At 42.0% G+C, this 27,115-nt stretch overlaps 1 protein-coding gene and 1 long non-coding RNA gene across 3 annotated transcripts in view; one reads left to right on the forward strand and one right to left on the reverse strand.

Annotated features, from left to right (window-relative positions):
- Positions 1-13,543: 13,543 nt before the first annotated feature.
- The window catches only part of pcgf5b (polycomb group ring finger 5b), a 35,652-nt gene continuing 22,080 nt past the window's right edge, over positions 13,544-27,115 (reverse strand). Inside the window, exons 4-9 of the mRNA XM_054734776.2 lie at positions 25,669-25,724; positions 25,245-25,304; positions 24,962-25,131; positions 24,773-24,871; positions 22,358-22,447; positions 13,544-13,944 (exon numbers count right to left, since the gene is read on the reverse strand). Of these exons, the coding sequence (XP_054590751.1) occupies positions 13,897-13,944; positions 22,358-22,447; positions 24,773-24,871; positions 24,962-25,131; positions 25,245-25,304; positions 25,669-25,724 (523 nt within the window). The 3' untranslated portion in view covers positions 13,544-13,896. The remainder of the gene's footprint in view (positions 13,945-22,357; positions 22,448-24,772; positions 24,872-24,961; positions 25,132-25,244; positions 25,305-25,668; positions 25,725-27,115) is intronic.
- On the forward strand, positions 16,099-22,361 carry LOC129154711 (uncharacterized). 2 transcript variants are annotated; one of them, XR_011515735.1, is made up of 4 exons: positions 16,099-20,070; positions 20,287-20,843; positions 20,948-21,065; positions 21,812-22,361. It is a non-coding gene; the product is annotated as an uncharacterized lncRNA (long non-coding RNA). The 2 variants fall into 2 exon arrangements; XR_008559962.2 differs by having other exon boundaries at positions 20,948-22,361.

Genomic DNA, 27,115 nt, shown 5'->3' on the forward strand with positions numbered 1-27,115 from the left:
GGCTGAATGGTGACTATTGAGCCAGATTTAGTTTTCACCTTTAACCTCCATAAAGTTCTCTTTCAGACTCAGAAAACAAACACCCTCTGTTCTAATGAACCCACATTCCAGGGAAATTGGCACAATATTTTTTAAAAATGTCACAATAGTTTAAATGTTCTTTTTAATGTTTATTTAGCAATCAAAGTGCTGCATTAAGATAAGTGTGATGGTTGGAATAATCCCTGGTTCAGATCACCTGTTTATATTTGTAATCTGAAGATTATATACAAATCAACTAATATTGACACAACAGCTATATCTATCCAAATGTGGATATTTCTGATGCTAAACCTTGTAAACAATGACTTGTAAAGAAAAGGGACAGAAACTGAGAATGAAACAAGAAAGAAAAAGTAGAAAAAATGTGTTTATCTAACGCATCTCAGGCTAACTTCCAAAGCCTTTCACAAGGACAAGTATATAATATAATAAAATGAAATAAAAATAACACTGATTAATTAAAAATGATTAAAACATCATAAAAATGGGATTGTGATTACAAAAAACACGACAACCATTCTACAATGTCAGATTCCTGTTGGGTGTTGTAGTACCAGTTATGTGACTCAGCTGTTTTTCCACAGAAATAATTATTTAATGGGTAAAATAATTTGTGGATGAGGAACATGTGTGGGTAACTGAGATCGTCAATGTTGCAGTTCCCCCGTTCTACCACTAGATGCTGTTCCCACACATGGTCTGAAGTTTTCTTACAGTACTTGGGAACATTTCCAGTTACAAAATGATGAATATACACAATGAGTAAATTATTTCCTACACACAATAAACACACGGATCTGTTCATAAGTACAGCTGATGAATGAGGCCCCAGATCTGATTTCATCTGAAGCACCGGAGCTGTAGTTTCACCCTCCTGTCTGCATGAAGAAAGCTACAATAATGATGCTGGTAGGCTAAAACCACCCACTGATGGGGGCTGACAGATGGAATAGAACCAACATCTGGAAGAGCCACAATCCTCTTCTACACACACAAACACACACGCGCACACACACACACACACGCACGCGCACGACTTTCCTCGGAAACCAAGAACGAAGTGGGGGAAAGGTTATTATAGTTCAGCTGAGATCCAGAGAGAGACAGGAAGGGGGTGGGCATTGCACACACACTCTTCCTACACATGATGGTGGACTCGTCCTGAACACCTTAGTTCTGATGTGTGAGCAGAACTGAGAAATGATTTCAACTTCTAAAGCTGCTGCAAGAAAGATAAACAGAATAAATGAGCAATTTTCTCTTTTTGTTGGGAAGTTAAGGAGGAAAAAAGATGCTGTTTACAGTTTTTCCACAACACAGTTCCTCATTCGTGTCGTCTGACACAATGTCTGCAACATGTAACTGATGCACCAACTTCCTGAACCAATTCTGCTAAACAACCACGATCTCTGCTTCACACCTACATTGCAGTTGAAAAACACACCTTAATCATAAAACTACACACAGTTCTTTGCTTTTGGCACAATTGTCATGAAGAAAATCTCTTGTTTTCACAACAAACACAGTCATTAAAACTGTAAAGTCAGTGGCCCTACTTTACAAATTAATTTATCAAAAGGGAAAAAACCTGTCACACATAATTACAATTAAGAAATAAGAGCGGCAATTTCCAACCATGGTGTCATCCATCACCATACTACCCCTGGCCCCTACAACACCACCCATCTGATCACATTCCCGGACATCCTACACACACTCCTTCCACCAGATCAGATAGATGGCCCAGAGCAGCTCTGGTTTGTGATTGGTTCACTGCCCACCCACGATTTTTAGTTGTTTATCTCTATTCATATTCTCGATTCCTCAACCCTATTGAGGAATTTTTATCTGAATGGAGATGGAAGTGTATGACTCAAATCCACACACCCCTTCTCCAAGCTATGGAAGAAACATGTGGAGATATAACAGTTGATGTTATTCATGGCTGGATTGGCCAAACGAAGAAAAATTTCTCCCGCTGCAGTCCCAGACCTTAACAGCCCAGGAACTTCAGTAACTCAAATGATTTAATTGTTTTACTGTAAGCATCAGATGGTGTGTTTTTACTGTGTGTATATTTACAGTCTTAGAATGTTTTACTGTTTTATGTGAGTGTGAACGATGATGTTGAACTCTGCCGAGTTTTGGTGTCAGACAAATAAAATGTTCTATTTAATTTTACATGGTAAGGAAGCACATTGCTTATGATGTAGATGAGGCGCAGTGGCCAGATGGAAACAGGAGAGAGGATGCAGCATATCTATTTATTTTGTTTGCTTGTTTAGACTAAACTGTCTGTATTCAGTAAATTCCTCTGTATATGTAAAATACATTTGGTAACAGGTATTTGTGTGTTTGCTATAGAACCATTCTGAAATCTTTCATGTACAATGCACTTATGTAGGCCTATGTCTGTAGTACAGTAAGTGTAACACTGAACACAAAAAGGCTGACAGTAAGTCATTATGATGACTAAAGAAGAAGAGGTCATAGTTTTTTTTACATTAAATGGTAAATGGCCTGTATTTGATATAGCGTCTTCTAGAGTCCTGGAACCCCACAATGTGCTTTAACACAATCAGTCATTCACCCATTCACACACACATTCCCACCCTGGTGGGGATTTTCTACGATGTAGGCAGAGCACAACACAGGGCACTTCAATGTAGACACAACAAAATGGCGTCTAATGTAAATCAATAAAGAAAAAGAAACCTATCAGTATGAGTACCTGCATGTACTATGTGAAGAAACTATGTGAATAGCCTTTAAGTGAAGAAATGGATGCAATACGCTACGTTTACTGGGAAAAAAAGTGGCGCGAAAAGAATAAATTTAATAAAACCCTATACTGCCTATGGGAGAGAAACAGAATCACTTTAATAAGCAAAACTATAATCAAAATGGAGGGCAAAAATGGTTGTAGCCCATAATGGTAAATTAGCAAAGTTAATCATAAAGTTTTCAAACTTAATCACTGTAGTAAAATTCTATAAAAAGATTGATATATGAGTGTCAAAGAGCACTAACAATGTAAATCAGTGAAGTTAGTAATCAACCTACATGTGATTGTACCCATAAGGAATTAAGATTAGTGAAAATAAAACTAATTTGGATAACAGTAATATGTGGACTAAACCCATCTACTGTTAACTAACTGATTACCTGACTTCAGGAACCCACAGCATGTTCATCTCAAATCACTCAAGTCTGCACGTCATGTATAAACAGGAAAGACAACCATGCACACACACAAACATGGACAAACTTGTGTAACTCGAGACAGAGAACCATGGAACCGACGTGGCGCAAAATCACCCCCCTTGTCAGCCACCTAGACAAGGGAACCTGTTTGTTGAGTAGGTGCTGTTGCAGGGTCGGATGATCCCTTTAGCCAAGAGGCTTTCAATGATTTCCTGGACTGGTCCGTGGGACGCCAGGGGAATCTTGTACTGACGCACAAAAGTCACCGCAGCGTGTGGCAGTGTAGGAATCCTGACTTCATGGATAGTGGTTAGACCACAGTCCAAGCAGTCAAGTGAAAGAAAATCTTTGTATTTCAACAAAAGTTGTCGTAGTTTGTCTCGCTCAACATCGTTGATAAGAGCATCTGCTTGGTCCACGACCTGTTCAATCTGAGAGAAAACATCAGTGGGAATCTCTGATGGCGTTGAGCCCGGCAGTGAGCATGCGGTTCCCCCACGCTCAGGACCACTTACCACAAGGCAGTGTGAGTCGGGGAAAGACGGTGGAATGAACGGTCGAGGTTTTCTAACACCTGCCCTCAGTTCCCCTTCTCCAAGATCGATAAAAGCTTCAAAGCGCTTCAAAAGATTGACGCCAATGAGCAAAGGCATGGTTCCACTCTCACAGATGTACACGGGGTGTGACAAACTCATAGGACTGATCGTGAATTGGAGCAGAGTCTTAGAAGACAAGAGCACTGTAGAGGGAGAGAAGACACGGATAGTTAATGCACAAGGGATCAGTTCTGGAGGGCGTACGCCTCCACCTACATCCAGGCAGACGCAGTCGAAAAGAGACTTGCTCATGATTGTAAAATCTGAACCAGTATCTAAAAGTGCATTGCAGGGATGTCCGTGTTGCAATATGACAGATACTGTGGGCTTACCACCCCTCCCCTGAGGCAGGAGAGGTCCCAACAGTAGTTTGTCAGGCTCGACACCAGGGGGCGCCGGGCCACTGTCCGTGGAGGTTGTACTTATTATCAGTGTGGATGGAGCGATATGGGACATGTTGTGTGTTTCCTGTAGTTCAGAGCCAATTAGTGCATCTGGTTGCAGCACTTCCATCTTATCTGGAGGCAAATCAGCAGAGCACAGGGTTAGAGCCCCTCCCACATGGGGGGCACGCTTGTGTACGTACGATTTCTCTATAGGAGCATCCAATAATGAGTGTGAGGGGCCACAGGTCTGCCCCAAAAGATGTGTAGAAGATGGAGTGACTTCCAAGCCCCAGAGATCCAGAAGCTGCCCCAGAGTGCAGGGACCCCAGGGAGACTGTAACCAGAGAAGCACCAATCACCTCTCGAGAGGCACAGAGGATTGCCCTGGGGGCCACAACCGGCAGCCGGCAGAGTCCCGGGGAGATATCAATGGCAAGCCCATAGGCCCCCACCCCAAGTGACCCCCCCCCCCCCCCCAACTTCCCCCCACAGCCCTCTGTGTCTTAGTGCAGTTTAAAATTGGAAGTGGGCACCGGCACTTGGGATGAGGCTGAAAGATCCCCTTGTCAAATGGCGTTGAGTGTGCTCACTCCCAAGGCCCAAAGTGTGTGTTTGCGTGGAATGTCATGGGTGGAAGTGTTTAATGTGCAAATAAAAATGGGGGGCAGGCTGCCAAAAGTGTTTCAATTGGGACATCATCCAGGTTTCCCAGCAAACAAAAAGTGGGGGAAGTCGGGATATGTTTATATTTGGGATATTTTAATTATTTTAAAAATATTTTTATAATAACATTTTTGGTTTTTGTGAAGCGCCTTGTGATTTCTATCTTGAGAGGCGCCATATAAAAGATTGTTTTCTTTCTTTCTTTCTTGTTTTCTTTCTTTCTTCTTTCTTTCTGATTTCCAGGCTGAAACTGGTGAAAGATCTTCAGACTCAAGGTCCCACTCGACCTAGGGGCAGTATGGATGTTGAGCAGTGGCTGCTGAGTTTGTTTGCAGCGGGTTGGCTCTTGCTAAAGATGATTTACTCACCAGACAAGCCGATCACTCTGAGATGTAATTCTAAGGAGGCCAGGGCATCTACGTATTTGTACTTCAGTTGAGGGCTTTGGATGCTATGTAGGCGGGTACCACCGACCCAGTATGATTGTGTTGGTGATTGTTAGAAAGAAGTCGGGGATCTAAGGATCTGCAGTGATTTCCACTGGATTAATACCCACAGTGTTAAAGATGCTTACCCGCTCCCGCATCCAGCAGGTGCGCTGACGGCCCTGGGTGGCAGTGCCCTCTTCTCAACAATGGTCTTGACCTCCGGCTACTACAATTTTCAGGTGAAGGAGGCTGACTGTGAGTACACTGCCTTTTTATCACTGTTTGGATTGTATGAGTACAATAGAATGCCTCAAGGACTTTATTACAGCCCAGCAACATTCTTGAGGATGATGTTGAACATCTTCGGTGATCAGAATTTCACGAGCTTGCTATGTCATCTGGATGATTTCTTGGTGTTTGCTCCGACTGAGGACTTGATGCTTGAGCAGTTACACATGGTCTTCCAAAGGCTCCAACCTTATGTTTGTGCCAAAAAAATGCCACTTTCTGAGAAGGTCAGTAAAGTTCCTTGGCCATATCATTTGCGCTGATGGTATTCAGTCTGACCCAAACAAGGTGGCTGCCCTCAATTTACGAAATTAGATGGATCTCACGGAGAATGGCACAAATATCCCTTCACAGCAGAAGATTCACTCCTTTCCAGGGATGGTTGTTTATTAGCAACAGTTTATCGAAAACTGCTCTACTACAGCCAGACCACTATTCCAGTTAACCTCAGACTCCAAGTGCCCTCATGGAGTTGGGAAGAAACATTGTCAGGCTCGTAGACGACTCTGTGCTGAGGATTGGACTCCTGAATGTAGTGAAGCTTGTGCTAGCCCACCCAAACTTTAGTGAGCCCTATTTGCAGTCAGTGGATGTTACTTGCCTCTATGGGTTCGTATTTTTTGTGAGGAGACTTGTTTTTAGCTCGCCCACTCCAGAAGACACCATCATTCATCCTCTGGGGACCTGGACGGATATTGGGAGCCCACATCTCTTCCTGTTGGATCCGCCTGGGTTGCTACGCAACAGACTCACAACTTCCTGTTGGGCCGCCGAGTTTGGCCGCCACTTCAGCTGTGGACAATCGGGATGATTATGCTTCTGGATTAAAAGGGACGCTTCATCCAGCAGTACGGGGGGAGCTGCTTTGAACAGTGAGCTGTCTCTCCCTTGCTGGGTCTGTGTTTTGTCTTGGCTCTGTACGCTGTCTCTCCCTTGCTGGGTTTTGGTGCCTTGACTTGGCATTTGTGTTTGGGTTAGAACAACCGTAAGCTAAGCTGTTAGTGACCTGATGTTAAGCTGAGAGTTGCTCGGACCAGTGAGCTGTTTTTCCTTACTGGGTTTTGTGTTTTGCCTTGGCTCTGAGTTTGTGTGCGTGACCAACCGTCAGCAAATGTTGTCAGCTTAGGCTGCGTAGTTTAGCCACAGTAGCTCCCTGAGTGGTAACCCACTTACTTACTGTAACTTTTAGCGTTTCCGCTATCCTTGTGGTATCGAGACAGGCATGTATTCGATGGACCTTTATTATTAGTCACCTCTTTTCTTTTCCTCCCCAAAGCTGTGTTAGTTTGGTTTTGTTAGATTCCCCGGCTTTTGGACGATAGGTTTGTAGTCTTTAATTTTATTTCAAATAAACCTGAGCATTCCTGCACTTGAAAATCTGGTTTTTAAGACTGTGTTATTTCCCCATCTTTCTCCTCGAGTTCTCCATCCTTAAGATAGGTTGTAACAGTGGATGCTTCCACTAACGAGTTAGGGGCGGTGTTGTCCCAGGTGCCTGTTGGTGGCTCGACAGCCAGACCGATCAGCTTTGCTAGCAAATTACTCAGTTATGCCCAATCAAAGTATCCAGCACACAGGCTGGAGTTTTTTCCTTGAAGTGGGCAGTTTGTGACAAATTCCATCACTGGTTGAGAGGTCAACAGTTCACTTTGTGGCTGGACAATAATCATTTGATCGACTTGTCTAAAGCTCAGTTGGATCTAAAAGATGATCCCCATAGTTCAACAATAGAACCTTCTGGGACAGATAGAACCTCCGTTCCATTCTGGATTAATAACTGGATACGAGCCAAGCTAGCAAGTTACTCCAGAAACTTGAAAATTTATTCTGGTAAGCTATCAGTTAAACATGATCCAGAGTTATGTAAAAAAAAAAAACACAGGCAGCGGTAAAACTGGTAGCAAATTATTTTATTTATCTATAGATTATTGAATTATATTGGGACAAATGATGGAGCTAAGACCAGCTGAGAACCTGTTGGCGTACAAGCTCGAGCACAGAAATTAAATATATAACAAAAGTTAAAAGTTTGGTTCTGAAGACGAACAGAATCCTCCTCTATGTCCAATCAGTTCATGGGTCTTCTAAGCCAAATGGTCTAAACCATGTCTGCACCTCCGTTACTAACATCGCGCGAGCGGGTTCGGAGTTCAGTTGAACTTCTCCAGTAATCCAATATCCGTTCTCGTCGCCGTATCCCAGAGAAAAAAACAAATGAGACCGACTAGCAGAGGCTTCAGAAGCTACATCTGATTGATGACAAATTGTTCTCTGCTATAACGCGGAAACACTGGAGTCGTAGGTTGTTTACTATCGCTGTTTCAGCAGATCTCTAGGTGAAACGTCACCAGCTGCCCAGGGCTAGACCAGAAGCTAGTTTATTTTTTTCCCACACCAGTACATTGCTAAGCTGAGTCCCATTCTGTCCCACTCTGAACTTGAGACAGTTCTCCACACCTTCATCTCCTCATGCTTAGACAACTGTAACTCTCTTTTCACGTGTCTGAGCAGAACCTCCCTGAACCATCTACAGGTGGTTCAGAACGCCTGTGCTCGGCTTCTGACCAAGTCCTCCAAACACACCCACATCACCCCGCTTCTCCTCCAGCTTCACTGGCTGCCAGTCAACTTCAGGGTTCATTTCAAGATCCTGGTTCTGGTCTATAGGGCCTTACATGGACAAGCACCATCTTACATTGGTGATCTTTGTCCCTACACCCCCAGCAGGTCCCTGAGGTCCAGTGATCAAAGCCTACTGGTTGTGCAGCACCAGGCTAAAGGTCAAAGGTGACAGATCATTTGCTGCTGTGGCCCCCAGACTCTGGAACTCACTCCCCCTGAGCCTGAGATCAGTGGACTCAGTGGTCTCCTTTAAAAAGCAGCTGAAGACTCACTTGTTCAAGCTGGCTTTTGTATGACCATCTTCACCACTCTCTCTTTATTCTGCTCTCCCCACTTATTCCACCTTCCTCAGGATCCACTGATTTCCCTCTTTCCTATTCACTCTCTCTCTCTTTCTTAACATTTTTTAAATCACAATTGCCTATTTTTGCTCATTTTAAATATATAGGTCACAAAAACATATTTTAGGTTTAATAAATCTCATGACAACTCTGAGGGGGATACATTTTTTCTTAGTCTTCTGTTTAAGTGTATTCAATGCCGAAAAATCTGAATGAGCATCCACCCGACTTCAGAGCTAACTCCGAAGAAAGGCTTCAGTCTCACGTTAATAGATGTTCGGCTATTTCGACTCTCAGAATTTTAGTTTTGTCTGTGTGTTTGTGTTCTTGTTTGGATGTTAATCATGGGATTAGTTGCACAAAAGGGCAAGCAGTGGTTACTAACAGACCATCCAAGCAGTTTCTGCTTCTTTTTATCAGAAAGTAGAATAATATTTCTTAATAGTTGATGTAATATTCCTTTAGTTTCTTTGATTTATTCAGGGAACACACACACACTTCATATTAATTCAGAGTCAAGAATATAGTTTATAAAAATGATTTTAATTCTTTTTTCCAAAACTAAATGATTATACATGACAAAGTGTGAATGAAATGAAAGTTGTAAAGATGACAGACAATGGATGGAATGAAGGAATGTGAGCTAGATGTTTTAGCAAAACCTTTCTTGAGTATCTGATAGATTGTGGAATTTGGGTGGTAAAATCAGTTTGGCTGTATGGTTTGATAAGCTAGAGATTGTTTTTAAAAACCATCCGACGCCATTTGTGCTGAGTCTATGGACCCTTGTGTGGCGATCCCCTGGCGATCCAGGCGGTAGAGTGAACCTCTAGCTATGGAACTCGTAGACAGCTTCGATACAACCCGTCTAGGCTGACATACCTCCAGGTGAGGGTAGGAAGCTGGAATGCTTATTTTGCATCTAAGGCTGTTCGGTGGCTCTTAAAAGAGCCATTGTGTCTGAAATCACTCGCAAGTGTTGCAGAGAGGCTTTGACCTTGAGGTCAAAAATAGAATGGTCTTAAATACTTGCTCACCAGTTTGGCAGTACCAGGAGGCAGCTGGAGAACTGCTTGATCAGGAAGAGATTCTTGTATGTACTAAATTTTGTTTACAAATTCTAGACAAATCAGAACTTGACACGTTTAAAAGGGCGTCAACAAAGATACCTCATAAATGACGCCTTCACTCAGATATTCAGAGGTTAACTTAGTGTGAGGTGGAAAAGTTTTTACACATTTATGTGAAGAGAATGTTAAACATTAATAATAATTTTATTATAGTGTGTATGAGTATACTGATATATTAACTTGTTAAGTCAACAAATGCTGATCTGGTGTAATTTAAGATCTGACATGAATCATTGCAGGAAAAATATAAATTTTAACACATCGTTGATTAGTGCACAAATTATTCAAACACTTTGGGATTTAAACATCTTGTTCAATCAACACAATTGATTATATCAACCTATAAAGTTGTAAAGTCATTTATAATTCAAGGAAGATGAACTTTATTCAGAGCGAAAGTGCAGAAAGTCTCTTCTTCCACATGAGACCATGAGCAAAGATATTATGGCTTCCTTGTTCGGTAACTAGGTCTTGTACAGTGCTTTCTTGTTTGGAGGCCAGAAAAATGGGGTGACTGTGTCTGTAAATTAAAAAGTTAATTTCTGGTCATTTTGATGAAAACTTCACCTTTGGGCATGCTACACCTGTAACTACGAGTGGCTATTTCATTTAGCAGCAAACCGTCTTCCCATGCAAAGTGCAGACTGTTCTCCTGCCATCACCACAAACAGAAAGCTGTGTTGGGGAGTTTTGTAAAGAAAATGTGAACTTAGCGCTTTCCTGGGTGCTCACTCCTCACCCCTGCTACATGGACCTCAAGGGATAAAGCATCAACCCTGCTCAAAGGTCACCATTCCAGTAGGGGTCAACTGATAAGACAGTGGGAGGGTTAAGTAAGTTAAATCAAGTGGGGAACCTGTTTTGTCCATTCTTTAATGAAAAAAAGTAACAAAATAGTTATTTTTCTTGGTAATTCTTTACTTTTATAATCTTGTAACTCGGTAAGTAAGTGAGATACTTTTTTGACAAAGTAATCAGTAATTACTTTTTAAAAGTATCATTCCAAATACTGGTCACATGTAAGCTTAATTTATATGAAATAGCATCACTGCAATACTTTCATTTTGAAAATTACCAGGGATTTTACACTGAAACCACGTGTGATTTCCTGTCTAACTCTATGTCGATTGCGGTAATTGATGCATCCCAGAAGCGGCTCATGAAAAAAAATAGAACCTGATCCTATACTTAGTGGCGTGGTGTGCCGCTTCTGAAAACTGCCGCGTCACGGCTGGTTTGTTACACTCCATAGACTATAATGGATTCTATATGGAGCGGTGCAGTTTCGCTGTCGTTCCGCACCACTTTTGTTTCCAGTGTGCAGTAGAGGTAAGTAGAGCCCAGACACCCTCCAGAGAAAACTCAGTTCAGCTGCTTGATCTGTGATCTCATTGTTTTGGTGGTTAGGTGAGGATAAACTCACTAAACTCCTGAAGGAAAGAACTGTTTGGACCAGGTGGATGATAAACCACAACACAGTAGGATTGGAACTTACACCCGACTTTATTCAGCTGCAGCTCAAAGGAAGAACAGTGACCAGAGGCTGTGGAGCTACAAGAAAGATGGTCCTTACAGACAATAACTAGGTCTCCACCTCGACCAGAACCACAGGGCTGGCTAAGGAAGGAAGAACCACTCAGGCAGCGTTCGATCAGATCAGAATAATGAGAGGTTTGCTGATCAGAGTGGTTTATGATCCACTGTGGTTCTGGTCTATCCTAGACCGAGTCTAGAGAAGCTGCTGCAGCCTCTTGAACCAGTCAATATCTATATCTAACTCTTTTTTGTAGGAAGTAAGTCCTGGTCCATGTGGTTCTGCCAGGTGGTGATGAAGTTCTGGTTCTGGTGCCATCTGGCCTGTTCCTACAGATTTGTTATAAAATGTTCTGAATCAGAGTTCATTTGGTTCCCATCTGGTAGGGCTGGGCAATAAATCGAAAATTTATCGTTATCAAAATTTCTGACTCTTATTGTGATAATTTTTCCCATGTCAAAAAATTTGATGGTAAAATTTTTAAAAGATGTGTGTAGGTTGGCAAGGATCATGTCCCTTTAAGAAGCTGTACCACCTTGAGTCAGGTAGAAATTTGACTCGTGATACATGTGACAGCCCCATCTAGTGGACAACTTTTGTTTCTGTACCTGTAGTTATCTATTAATCGTTATCAAGGTGAAATCGTCAATATATTGTGATATTGATTTTAGGCCATATCGCCCAGCCCTTCCACCTAGAGATCCTTAGAACATATCCGACCATTAAATCTGAGTCCTGAGGGTGAAGCTGAAGAATGTTGACCTCACGATTCTTATATTAATGCTAGTAACAAATAGAAATGACTATTATGTCAGTTCATGGAAATGTAGAATTTGAATGTTCACCAAGGACATATTGTTTAATCTGATTATTATTTAGTGATATGAGAGTATTTTCTGATTTGAAATGAGTTAAGAGGCTCAGTATTGTGTAACCTTTAAAAACTTCATTACCCATGAGACTTAGCGTGTTTCCCAGAAGGCTTAGCAAGAAAACGAGAAAGTGAGAAAAACTGGCGCTAAGTGCAGACATGTGATTTTCCTGTAAGGTGTTCTAATTCACTAAAGTTTGAGTTCAACTGCAAGAAAAGGTCTCATTCTTTATTTTGAAGAAGCTCTGCTGAGCTACAATAGATTCAGACCCCACCTGGTGCTGCTGATCCACAATCCGGTCATCAGCAGAACATTTCATAAACACGTGGACTGTCCCTGTTTCTATTGGCTGGGCTTTCCCCAACCTCTAAAGGCATTTTTACTCCTCCAGAGAGCAAAAGCAGAACCTGGAGATGTGGAGGTCTTCAATATTTACAGCTCAAAAGTCAGACTGCTAAGGCCTGATCATTTCAGCGCTGCACATCATCAGATCAGAAAGTGTAAAAACAATATGTACTGTATTTGTAATAGTAAGTTACAAAAGTACTTTTTTACAAAGTGAAGAAGTTGCATGTGACACTGTTCTCAAGTTCTCAGCATGACTTTCAGCTTTAAGCTTTAACTTTAACCAAATCTAAGTTAGTCAGGTCAGTGCTGTGGTCAAATCAAGCTTCTTTCATCTGAGGCAGTTAGCGAAGGTAAAAAACATTTTATCTACAGAGGATTTTGAAACTGTAGTCCATGCCTTTAGTACAACTAGACTGGATTACTGTAATTCTTTGTATTTTGCCATTAGCCAGTCCTTACTGTCTCAACTTCAGCTAGCGCAAAACACAGCTGCTCAGCTCTTCACTGGCACACATACAAAGAACCCTCCTGTTTTATCCTCACTGCACTGGCTGCATGTCCATTTTAAACAGTCCTTCCCCACCCTATCTCTCCAAGCGAATACACATTCCTTCTTCTTCTCGGTTAATCAGGTCATCTGACCGCTTGGTCCTGGACGTACAGATAACACAACATTAGCTCAGAGGGAACGGGGCCTTCGCTTTCGCTGCTCCTGAAATGTGGAACTCGTTGCCGGCACAGATTAGGCAGGCCCCCTCGCTGGAAACGTTTAAATCTCTTTTAAAGACCCATCTCTTTAGCTTGGCCTTTGACCCAGTATGAGTGTAGTCATGGTACTGTTTTTACTTGTATTTTTTATTTTTTTTTACATTGTATTCTGTTTATTACTTTTATGTTCAGCGCTTTGGTCAGCGTGGCTTTAATATTCCTGCCTCTTACCTGTTCACTAAGCTGAAATGATCAAATATGAGGTCTGACTTACAAGCACAAAATAATTGAATGTGTGCCTGTACAGCTGGAACTCCAACATCTGTCTAACATCAGCCAGCTGCTGCAGCAAAAATCAGACACACATAAAACAAGATAACATCCAAGTAGAAAATCAACATTTAATCTACAGTTAGCGAAACAGGCAGATCGGAGATAGGGCTCATCTGAGCCAAACAGGTTTTAGGCACAGGGACAGACATTTAAAAATATTATATATTACAGCATATATTATTACTATTATTATTATTCTATAGAGCAGAAAAGCTTCTTACCGCAACAACAAATGCACTTCGTCATTGGCTGTACAAAAATACATCTGAATCTTTCTTTATCTGCACATTTTAGGCCTTTCTGATTGTGTGTGTGTGTGTGTGTGTGTGTGTGTGTGTGTGTGTGTGTGTGTGTGTGTGTGTGTGTGTGTGTGTGTGTGTGTGTGCTCTTTCTTTTGTAGCTCAGCCGAAGTCGATGCGTGGCCGATACTCGAGAACCATGGGATATGTCTGAGGGAGACAGAAAAAGGAGAGAAATCCGTTTTCAGGTTTAAAATCCAAACGGCACAGAGAAACCACATGGCTGCTCTAGTAATAATAATAATAATGCAGTGAACTTATATAGCGCTTTTCAAGTGTGGGAACATTACACACTGGACCACCGCAGCAGAAGGCTCTGTGTTCAGCTCACATCAGTTTATTCAGTAGAAACTCAGATCTAAACTTTAGTTTGAACCAAAGCAAAATGTGTGCTGCAGTTTGACTGGCAAAGATGAAACTGTTAAATATTAGGATATAGTGCAACAGTTCATTTATGTCAGTAAATCAACCTAAAAGGTGGAACTAATCTATGAGACAGACTCATGCATGCAAACCCAGATACTTCCGCCCTTATTTGTTGTAATTGTGATGATTAAGGCTTAGTTTATGAAAACCCCACTTTCAAAATCTCAGACAATTAGAATATTGTGAAAAGGTTCAAAATTCTAGACTCAAAGTGTCACATTCTAATCAGCTAATGAATCCAGAAGGGTTCCTGAGCTTTTAGGTGGTCTCTCAGTCTGAGCTGGATTACTGGCATTAATGGACTTTTGCTCCATATTCTCACTTTTACTGTTACACCTGTAAGCTGCTGTTAGTTAGCTCAGCCCACCACCTTTATATGACATAAAGCAATGGTTTGGTTGGTTGGACAACCCGTCTACTACCCAGTGGGTAAAAAATAATCCAGAGACCTATGAGGGACCCTGGACCGGTTGTTGGGGACCACTGAATTAAAGGTGAGCAGCAATTTATTTGTGAAAACTCAAACTGATTTGGTCAACCCCAATCCGTGTATAGTTTGTTCTATTTTTGATTGAAAAATAAAAGGAAAATTTAAATTTTTTTGTTTGTTTCATCAACAGATTTTTTTTTAATCGTGTTTTTCGTATTTTCTATTTTAGCCTCTGATCAAAAAGGAAAAATGGCTGTAGGACCGAATTTGGTTTTAATATTTAATTTCTTGGGTTCATGTAGGGCTGGGCGATATGGACCAAAAAGTATATCTCGATATCTTTTAGCTGAATTTCCGATATATATATATATCTCGATATTCTTCCTCCTGTAAAATATTTACAAGTTAACTCACTTCAAGCTGTCTTGAGAAATTATAAACATAAATCAGTAGATTAAATGCATAAAAATGTATTGATTCTTGCCAAACTTTAACCTTAGTACCTATTCTCAACCAGTCTGAGCTTTAGAAACACTGGTAGAGCTGTCTGCTAACACACACACACACACACACACACACACACACACACACACACACACACACACACACACACACACACACACACACACACACACACACACACACACACACACACACACACACACACAGTAGAGAGCTAGAGGTGTATCAAATGTCCCACAGGCACTTTTAAAATATGTATTTATAATTAATGTAAAATTATTAAAATTTCATCTACAGGTTGGCCGTTTCCATAATTTCTTGTCCCAAGAAAAATATCAATCATGTTAAACTAAATTTATGATGATGTAATTGCATCTACTGAAGATCCCATGGGTCATGCACTGTGGAGTTATCAGGGCAAACATGGCTGGAGTTTAACAGTGTTGGCTCATATCAGCGATTATACTGTAATGACTCAGAGTCTCTGGTTGCTCTTTTATCAGTATTATTTTTGGGCTACTGTCGCCGTAACCCACGCCTTACAAACTCTTAACTTTTTCAACAGAATTGCTCGTAACGGAGTATTTACTAGCATAGCAAACCAGAGCGGAAAATAATGGAACATTTCTCACCTGTTGAACTAGTCTTCAAAATGATTAGTTAACCCTATAGTTTACTATGCAAACCCTTACTATATGTCTGAGGTAATTTGGCCATTCCGGCAACACATTCTCACACCCAAAGTGTCGAAAAATTATGCGTGTGACCAAGCGTCAAAATATGACGATTCAGGGTGCCCCAGCGCGTCAGGAGAGGACGCGCTGTCCCAGAGCGTTGGTGTCCGACACTTGCGGTTACACAGACATTTGACCGAGTTGTGACCTACTTAACCTTCCCCTCACCCCCATTCTAACCTTAACCAGCTTATGCATGCAAAGCTTAATTGAAAATTACTGAGTTAAGGTTAGGATGGGGGTGAGGGGAAGGTTAAATCGCTAGACGTTCGAGGTGAAATGTCCGTGTCACAGCGGGCGTCTAACCCTAACCCTAACGCACAGCCAAAAAATCACGTGTGATCTCGTGAGAAAACATCCTTTACAAAAAACAGGTCAGAAAGCACTAGCATGGCCTAAAACACTATGTATGTATGTATGTATGGTAGTAACAGGTGATGACTCCTTTAATTGTGAAGAATCAGAAAATGGCGGAATGTAGCGTCTTAGACAAAACAGTCAGGAATCAGCTCAGTGTGACACTGGGACAATGGATTACACAAACTAAGAGTTTTTTAAACTATAAAACAGATTATTATGACCATAAACCAGTAAATGTAAGACTGAATTTAAGCTTTTAACTTCATGAAACTAGCTTTGTTTGTTTTGCTGCTGAGTTCCTTGAGTTTTGCAAGTAGAGTAATGGTACTTTTCTATTTGTAAAGAGGAGAGTCTGGGCTTTAATTTAAATGGCTGCTTCTGTGGAAAGGATAATGTTGCATTGGTGCTACTGTGTTTTTCTCGATTTTTTATTGTCCTTATTGTCAGTGGGAGTTGTAGAGGTAGAAAGGGTGCATTTTATGGTGTAGATGAGCCTCTTCCCATTAAGTACATGTGCAGTTTGCATATATCATTGGTTAACATTAAGAATGTTTTTGACACAACTTTGTTGCCGGAAGTGCTCACTGACCCGGTACAGGGCCTGTCAAGTTCAAGTTGTGTGACGCATAATGGTAATTTGATGTCCCCTAGTGGTGATATGTGGTTAGTGCATCTGAAAACAAATGGCAAAAAAAAATTTGAATGTGATCTCAGGAGTTATATCCTTGACATTTTTAATACCTTCCGGAATGAGTTGTTTTAGGGCTCTGTCACTTTAATGCTAAAAAACTGTTTGTTATGGAAATTTTATGTTTATCATTTCTTGATCATTGATTCATGTAATATGTATTTCTCTATGCCTAAATGCATGCTCATTTATTCAGACACACCCACACTCACACAGACATTTCCACACACACACACATTTTCTTATCTCATGTTATAAATAAACTGAGAATTCAGGAGCTCGGGGCAGTAGCCTTGTAGCTTCTGCCTCCTCATTGCAATCTGGATACTTGTCTGTCATTTGTTTATTTTTCTCTGGTTGCAGGCACTGGGTTGTTGATAAAATCCTTGACATTATTTGGTCCTTCGAGCCGAGGCCCCGGTTTCCTCTCGATGCCAAAAACCACCACCGGATACCTGCCGCGACACCTCCAAAAGCCTCCAGTGCTGGCTTTCACTGGAGGTCGGTGCTTGGATCTTGACGTAGCTGCAGGGAACCATATGGATCAACGAACTCAAGGCCTGCGCCGAGAGATCTGGTGAGACAAGTTGTTTGTTGTTTGTTTTGTGGTGCTGAGAGAAATCCTCGGTGACTAAAGATTCAAATTTTGATGACGTCCGCCGTGAATAGGGTGGTTTTGACAGGTTCTTTGAATGCTGTCTGTATTGGCTTGGTTTTCTGCATTTTAGCCGAAATTAGAAATGCAACTCTGGTGTAAGAAATGAAGTAGACCGGTGTGGTAACTATGAGATTATAAAGTGTTGCATTGATTCTGCTGAAAACCTACCCTTTCTGACACACAATAGACATCTCACGTATGTTTCTACATTTTTGTCGCAGTCACATGTTGAAATAGTGCGCTGTGGTAGCTTGAAACCTGCTTCGCTCTTACCTACTGACATAGATGGAGAACAACATTGCTGCAAAACACTCACCAATGAAATGACAAAACCATGTGTTGACATTTTAGACATTCCTTAGCCTGACTGCATCTCTCTTTATGTTGATGGGTCGGCTACTAAAGATGCTTCTGGAAAAAACCTGGTTGGTTATGCAGTGACCACTCAAACATCAGTTATGGAGGCTAAACCATTGCCCTCTCATTGCTCTGCCCAGGTAGCTGAACTGGTGGCTGTGACTAGAGCCTGCCAGCTGCTCTCAGGACAAGACATAAGCATTTTCACTGATAGTATGTGTATGCTTCAGTGCACCACTTTGTCCAGATTTGGAAAAACAAGGGCATGGTCACATCCACTGGTAAACAGCTGACTCACGCTTCAAGGCTCTTGGAGCTGTTGGAAGCTGTACAACTCCCATGCAAATTGTCTCTGTGCAAATGCCCTGCACATCAGACAGACGACTCTGACATCACAAGAGGCAATAATTTTGCAGATAAAGCAGCTAAATCTGCGGCCCTCATGCCGCCCACCCTTGGAGCTTCATGCTACTGCTCTGACACAATCTCACGTGACATCCTACATGAGGCTCAGACTTCTGTGCCCGATCAGGAACAGCGGTCCTGGCTTAGATTTAAACCTGTGAATATTGATATGTCTTGCATGTAAATAACAAACCTATTTTGCCTAAGTCTTTGTTTCCCACTGCTGTCCTTATGAGTCATGGGTTGACCCATGTCTCAAAGGGGGGGATGTCTCAGTTAATCAATATTAATATTCCACAATATTAATTTTTCTACTTTTGCTAATTACGTTTGCTGAAAATGTTTAATCTGCATGAAAAACAACACTCAAGGGCATTTAAGACCAAAACGGGGACAATTTCCAACACCTGCTTATCCATTTCACACAATACACATGGACTTTATTGAACTATCACAGATGCAAGGAACAAGATATTGCTTGGTGGTAATAGATGCTTTATCCAAGTGGCCAGAAATATATCCTACAAAGAAAAACGATGCTTTAACAGTGGCAAAGGTGTTGTTTTTTCCCCACTTATGGAATCCCATCGTTTATTAGATGAGATAATGGGATATATTTTGTGAATGAGGTATTGACCAGGTGCTCTGAAACCTTAGGGTTTGAGCTGAAACATTGTTCTTATCACCCATCTTCAGCTGGCTTAGTTGAACGTACGAACGGGACAATTAAAAATAGGCTGGCTAAAACAGTGGCTGAGACAGGACGTCCATGGCCAGAGAGCCTATCATTAGTAAAACTGTGGATGAGGGTAACGGCTCCCTCTGGTGGACCAACACCATTTGAGTGGTTTATGGAAGAAGATTCCTTTTTCCCTACATCACGGATCCTGTGGTTCACAGTGACAGAGAAAATACTTTGGCAGATTGGATGGTTTAACTGTTTACTGATAAACAAGTCAAGATAAACAATGATCTCCCAGAACCCTCTTGTGCTTTTTCGCCCACACAGGTCGTGAAACCAGGAAATTGGGTTCTGATCAAGGTGCTGAAACGAGACAACTGGCGCTGCCCGAGGTGGGAAGGCCCGTTCCAAGTTCTCCTAACCACCCCCACTGCCGTGAAAATTGCTGAGAGGCCATCTTGGATTCATCTATCCTACTGCAAGCTCATCGATGTCAACTAACTGCATTTAGGGCACAATGAAGTCCGGCTGCAAAGGGGTGGGCCACCACTAGGGTGCCACGTCTCAAACCCGGTGAAGATGTAGGTCCGCTTCAAGATCATTGGTTTCACCACATTGTTGATGTTGGTGGTCGCAGTGAACCCTGCCATCGGAACATCAAGCACGCTTCAAAAATCGTTTGGATCGCCTGCGGCGCTTCAGGCAGAGGTGCTCTGGTGTCTGAACACTGCCGTGCAGCACCACTCCTACGCATCCAATGAAGGTGTTTCGGAGTTGTTCCAGGCAATGTTTTCGGATACTGAAATAGCTAAATCTTTCAACTGAGGAAAGGACAAGACAAGCTACGTTTTAAAGTTTGGACTCGCCCCACATGTCAAAAAAGAACTGATTTCTGCAGCTAACAACGCTGGACCATTTGTGCTGATGTTTGATGAAAGCTTCAACCAGTCCACAAAAAATAAACAACTAGACGTCCATATTCGATTTTGGGAGGCGGGTGCTGTCCAGTCACGTTATCTTGGATCACAGTTTATGGGCCATTCAAAGGCTAAAGATTTGCTGCACCATTTCAAAGTGAATATATTTGTACTTTTTGTTTATGAAGTGGTATTCAGATGAATTAAAGAGACAAGATGTGTTCATTTTATTGAGGCTTTTTGCTTTTAGATAGTTTTAATAAGCTTATTTTTAAATTACTATAAGCAAATTTCAAATCAAACATGTTGGTGTAATGTTTTCAGGTTTTCTTTTTCATATCAGATAATAACATTTATTTTATTGTATTCATAGGATTGTGTGTGTCTGCTAGACATGAAGAACCTCCTTTCCATCAGTATGGATGGGCCAAATGTGAACTTAAAGTTTTTAAATGATTTCCAGCAAGAGCATGCTGAACTACATGGAGGCCGCCAATTAATTAATGTTGGAAGCTGTGGACTGCACACTCTGCACAATTCATTCAAGACTGGCTTCTCCACATGGAATATTGAGAAACTGTTAAGAGCAATGTCCCTGCGAGAAGAGAAGATTTTACTAAACTTACAGGCTCATCTCTTTTTCCACTCCCATTCTGTGGACACAGATGGGTGGAAAATCTTCCTGTTGCAGAGAGAGCTATTGAAGTATGGCCAAAGCTTAAAGATGTGAAGGCAGTCCATAGAAAATAACTCCCAAACCCTGGAACCTCTTCTTTTGACACTATTCAAGCAGCAAATGAAGATCCCCTGATTTCAGCCAAACTTCCGTTTTTCATGGCAATCTCCAGAACGTTTAGTCCATTTAAGAAATACCAAACAGATGAGCCAGTCCTGCCATTCCTGTGCAGCGACTTGACAGAGTTGTTGATGGTAATAATCTGCTTCATTTATTGAAATTTCTCAGTTTTAAAGTGGGTAATCTACAAATATCTGTTTTCATTTGATAAGAGTCTAATGAGACGTTTCATCCAAAGGGAGCTGCTACAAGACGTCATCCCCTTTCAGTTGGCCAAACTGGACACCAATGACCAGAGAAACTGGGTCAATGCGAGCCGTGTTGACATTGGTTTGGGTGCTGAGTCTGCCATTAAGGTATTGTTTATTTTTTATATGTATATTTAAAAAAAACTTAAAACACACTGCATTAATTCCCTATGTATTAATTACTTGATGCTATCCCTCCTTGGTAGGCTCTCCAGAGCAAACCTAACAACAGAGTAGGTGACCTCACTGCCCTCGAATTTAGAAAGGACTGCATAAGATGCCTCTCAAGCATTGTTAATAAAGTGCAAAAGAGCCCTTTGAAATACCCCACTGTCAGGCAGGTTGCATGCTTGGACCGCTCCATCATGAGCAGAGACCCAGAATGGTGCAAGGGAAAGATGAAGTCTCTAGTTCAGAGATTTCTGCAGGACAAGCAGTTGACAGGAGGGATCCCTTGTGGACAAAATACTCATTTGCCTAATAATTCTGCACTCCCTGTATATCCATGGATTCTCACGTGTGTTTGTTTATGGCATTAAAAAGGTTAAAAATGCCATTAAAAAGCATTAAATTTGTTTTGTTGATTTCTGCAGAAACCCTGGCTCCCTTCATGGTGGGAAAATCCCAGCTCTCTGATTAGCTAGGACTATCTTTAAATGGCTGCTGCAGTTTTTCTGTAGGAGATGATGCTGCTGTTGATGATGGGTCATCTGAGTTTCTGCAGAAACTTTCTAGAAGTTCTGTGCTTGTCCAACCGTTGTGTTTGACTTAATTTTTAATCTATTTTCTGTTTGGACAACAGGCACCATTTCCAGAAACCAGAATCATTTAGGTGACAGTGTCTTCATTCACAGGAAACAGGATCAGAAACTCCCTGGACTACAGCTGCAAACAGCCTTCAAGGAGATGGCTTTCTAAGGTGCCTCTAAGGTGGCTGGCTGGCCATTTCTAAAGCTACAGGCCTGTCAGGCTGATTCTCTACTGCTCTACTCTGATATGCGATGATTTAAGATAATAAATAAAAAAAATAATACATGGTTTCAACCAAAATAAAAGTAACTTTGATTTAAGTATCTTATTTTGGAAATCCAGGTAGAAGAACATGTTGAGGAAGCTCAGCTGCATCTCACCAGCAACACTGTGAGACGTTTCTTATCACCAGATCTTCTCTCAGCAGAGCAGCACCTGAAATGCTCAGCCTGAAAACTGAACAACTTCCTGTTGGCACACCAGTTTCTGTGTCACACCACTCAGAATCAACCCTACAAACATTTGTTTAACTTTCTGGCCCTGCAACACAACCTCAGTCACAGCCAGGAGGCTGTTTGGGGTTTTTACTCGCCTCTGCAGCAACACACACGCAAACACATAAACAGAAACGGGAAGTGTGACAGCCTCACGTTCTCTCCATGGAGTCTCCATCGGGTCATGTAGATGAACTCCAGCGTGTGATCCCTGCCCATGATCTCCCCGTTACAGAGAACGTCCAGCTGGGAGAGGGACAGAAACCAGATGTAAAGTGACTTTACAGTAACCCCCGTACTAATTGAGCATGTAGCGACAGTGAAGAGCAAAACTCCCTTTAACAGGAAGTAACCTCCAACAGAACCTGGCTCTGTTCAAGCAGCCATCTGCCGCAGCTCATTGGGGGTTTGAGAAGACAGAGTAGACACCATCGACATATATACAGACACACATAAAAAACTATGAACTAGTAGTAGCACATTCTATAGTAAAAAAAAGTACAACCTAAGTACATTAATAGCTCTGGTGTATCAAAATATCTGAGAATGTGTGTGTGTGTGTCAGTGCATGTGTGTGTGTGTGTGCGTGCGTGCGTGCGTGCGTGCGTGCGTGCGTGTGTGTGTGTGTGTGTGTGTGTGTGTGTGTGTGTGTGTGTGCTTTTCAATAAAAAGCAGTGTGCCGGTAGTCTGGGGGCCAAGAGGGGGCTTGCGGGCCACCTACTGAGTACCACGGCTCTAGCATGTACTGTTTTCCCTCATCTCCTCACCTTTCTGAAGTGCTGTTTGTTCTTTCTTCCTTTTATTAATTTGTCTCCACCAATATTTACAGATCCCATAACATTAACGTAATAATTGTCCCAGTCATTTTGCCCACGCCAACCCCCTCCCTTCTTTCATGGTGATCAGAGACAAGTGTGCACACAGCACACACTCGTCTCTGATCTGCAAACAAACACCCTAATGTGTTCGGTGCTGTGTTCAATTTTTGCCATTTTTAACACTGGCTTGAGATAGGATGAGGGGGTGCAGGTACAGCCAGTGTCACTCTCTCCGGCCAGCACATGTCAGACAGCCTGACAACCGTTGTGCTTCATTCAACCACATCATACTAACACACCACTTTATATGCCCAGTAACAGAGTTGCAGCGATGAGAAACAATTAATTAGATTAAACTATTACCTAAAAAATAATGCTGTTAATAATGGCGTTATACCTAAATGCTGTTACTCCCAACACTGCTTGTGTTATGCTCCACTACAGATGAGTGTTTCCATCACCATGACAACAGCTCCTTTCATGGTTTTGTGTTTTTACTGATCATCCTGTTGGATCTCGTTTTACTTGCGGCTTTTAACTCCTCTGGTTTGACCTTTGACCTAAAGAGGAGTGACCAGTAACATGTCAAGGGATGGGTACAGTACCTTTCACATTTGGATTGATTCGGTACCAATTCCTGGTACCTAGAAATCGATACTGGTACTTAATGGTACCAATTTGCAATACTTTTGAGTGTTTAATAATTAATTAATCCTCTTTTTTAATTTATATATATATATATATAACTATATAACCATATTTGATAAATATAATGATAAATAACATACAAACTGTATTTTATCATCTTAGTGTTGTACAAACTTCTTCACTATGGAAACCTTTAACCACAACCATTTCTAAATGATACAAAAACTAAACCCAGCTCCATGTATTCCTTTTCCTCTCCTGTCACCTCTGGACAAACTGTTTGATGGTGGGTTCTTGTAGTTTTATGAACTGCAAATTAAACTGAAGCAAACATCTTTGCTGTGAACTAAATTAATTGTGTATCTTCATTCCTTTGGCTGTTCATTTTCAAACAGTTGACTTTTTCCCTACTCGGAAGTCGGAATTTCCAAGTACTGATCAGAAAGCGAACGCACCATTAGCTGCTAGCAACGAAAGCTAAAGTATCGAGCTAATGTAATCTTAAACTGTATATTTACCTGCTGGAGCTGCTGAAGATGATGATGGCTCATTTAGATCGTTGTAGATAGCATCACCCATCGCATTTAGTAAAGTGGGCCCAAACTAGAGCGCGTTCTTTCCACCATACTGCTTGCTCTGTTGACATCTCGCCCACAGCGACTGACAACATAACACTCTTGCACTGCTGCCTATCTTGATAAATCAGGTACCGAACGCTAGTGTGTACATGGCAAAAAGCACTGTTTCATATCACGTGAATCAGTCCTTGGTCTGTACCACGGAATTAGGTCTGTGCCTTAAAAAGTACCAAATACGGTACCCATCCTTAAACGAGTCTGCACGATGGTTATTTCTAATTCATATAAAATAATAGAATTTGCAAAAACAAATGAAAAAATTAATTGCTTTGAATGACTGCACTGATCAGTAGGTTCAGCTGGAATGTTGACTTTGTGAAGTGCCTTGAGACAGACGTCTCTAGTTGTGATTTGGTGCTTTCTTTATGAACTGAATTGAACTAAATCAAATCTTTCTTTAGTTCTGTGAAACATCTGTGAAAGTTTCTGTTTTATTTTCAAACCTGAGATCTAGCAACTTCTCTGACCTCATAAGAGCTTGGCAGCTTCAGTTTGAGACTGAGAAACTTCTTAATGGTTCCCACGGTGACCCTACTGGAGCAGCGGATAAACCTCTTCATCAGGTCCTGAGGGAAACATCAAAGATTCACAGAGAAGCCTCACAGAGCTGAACGGCTAGCAGATCTTTAAAGTTTTGTTTTTCCTTGGAGCTTCACCGTTACAGAGCTATCTGCAGACTGTCCCGTGTTCTGGAGGCAGTCCAAGCAGACAGCGATCTGAGGGTCACTCCTGTGGTAGTCTCTATCTTCACAATTGTGGCCTCCATCCTCAGCACCAACATCCCCATAACCACCTCCGTCAGGAAGCCGCTGATGCCGCAGGCTTTCTGTCAGGAAAACAAACAATGCCCCGACAGTGATCTCAAACAAAAACAACAGAATTTGGATGAAGTCAGATCCTAGATCATCCTGACCGGGAAGTCTGGGACGAACAGCTCACCTTGGCCGTATTCTTTGGGCTGGTTCTTTCTCCAGAACTCCAGCTCCTGCTGCTCCTCTTCTAGTTCCCATCAACACACAAAAAAGACCCCTTCAGACTAAATAAAACAGACTTCATGTTGGGATTTAAGTTTTAGTCCTTCTGTTGCTTCCTGTTCTAATGTCTTCTTCATTTCCTGCTTTTTGTAAAAGACAGTGTTCTCTCAGTTAAGCTACAAATATCCCAGAAGGTTTTCTCCCTAAAACGTTTCAGAGGTCCGTGATAGGGTCATCAGCATGAGCCAATGTTGATCATTATTTTAAAACTAGGCCGATATCAACAACCTGTGTTTATTTCCACCATGTTGTAGTTTGTGTCACTGTTTCAGGAGAGGTCAGTCAGGCTGCTCATGTGACTGATGTCATCAACTTATAAATAAACTCACTTTCTCTGAGTCCAGGCACCAGCTTGAAAATAATCTCCTCCAATGTATTGTCCAGTCTGGAGGTACGATGGAGGAGGCGGCGAGAAAAGGGAGGGATCAGGAAAAGAAGATGTCAAACAGTCAAAATACACATTACACAGATAAAACAGACAACCAGTTATGTTTATCAGGCCCTCCTAAAGAGGCTTCTCCACTACAACGCCCTGAATCTTAGCAGCAGCACTAGCGGTGAGTTTGATAGCTGGCATTCTGACCATTGGAATGTGAGGCTGGTGATGACATTGTGGAGTAAAATGATTCTAGTGTACTATAACTCATTGTGGATATGTAAACCCAATAAAACAGTAAGAAAATATCATTGTAATCCAAATCTTGCTTTGTATGTCGTATCTATATGTTTATCCATCCGTCCATTCTTATCCGCTTATCCAGGGTCGGGTCACGGGGGCAGCAGCCTAATCAGGGAGGCCCAGACTTCCCTCTCCCCAGCGACTTGGGCCAGCTCCTCAAGGGGAATCCGTTCCCTGGCCAGCCGATAAAACATAGTCTTTCAGCTTGTCCTGGGTCTTGCTTAAGGTTTCCTCCTGGCTGGACGTGCCCAGAAAACCTCACCAGTAAGGTGTCCAAGAGGCATCCTAAGCAGCTACCAGCACTGGCTCCTCGCCATGTGGAGGAGCAGCAGGTCTTCTCCAAGCCCCTCTCGGATGACTGAGCTTCTCGCCCCATCTCTAAGGGAGAGCCCAGACACCCTGCAGAGAAAACTCATTTCGGCCTCTTGTATCCACAATCTCGTTCTTTCGGTCACTACCCAAAGCTCGTGACCATAGGTGAGGGTAGGAACATAGCTCTATCGGTAAATCGAGAGCTTTACTATCCGGCTCAGCTATTTCTTCACCAAGACAGACCAGTACAATGCTCTAAAAACTGCAGACGCAGCACCAATCTGTCTATCGATCTCGTGCTCCATCTTTCCCTCAGTAGTGAACAAGACCCCAAGATACTTAAACTCCTCCACTTGAGGCAGGACCTCATCTCTGACCTAGAGAAGGCATTCTACCCTTTTCCAATTCAAGACCATGATCTTAGATTTAGAGGAGTTGATTCTCATCCCAGCTGTTTCACACTCAGCTTAGAACCACTCCAGCGAAAGCCGGAGATCATGGTCTGATGAAGCCAACAGGACCACATCATCTGCAAAAAAGTAGAGACCTGATCCTCAGGCCACCGAAACTGATCCCTCACCACCTTGGCTGCACCTAGAACTCCTGTCCATAAGAGTTAAGAACAGAATCGGTGACAAAGTGCTAGGGTTGCAGGGATAAACCATTTTGACTATTAACCCTGGTTAACCCAACATAAAGATGTCTCCAATGTCGCCTTTAAAAGGTGAAAGGATAATAGTGCGACCCACACAGAACCAGTGACAACAACCATCAGGACTGCTTCA

The sequence above is a fragment of the Nothobranchius furzeri genome, chromosome 12 (genome assembly GCF_043380555.1).
Source record: "Nothobranchius furzeri strain GRZ-AD chromosome 12, NfurGRZ-RIMD1, whole genome shotgun sequence".
Lineage (NCBI taxonomy): Eukaryota > Metazoa > Chordata > Actinopteri > Cyprinodontiformes > Nothobranchiidae > Nothobranchius > Nothobranchius furzeri.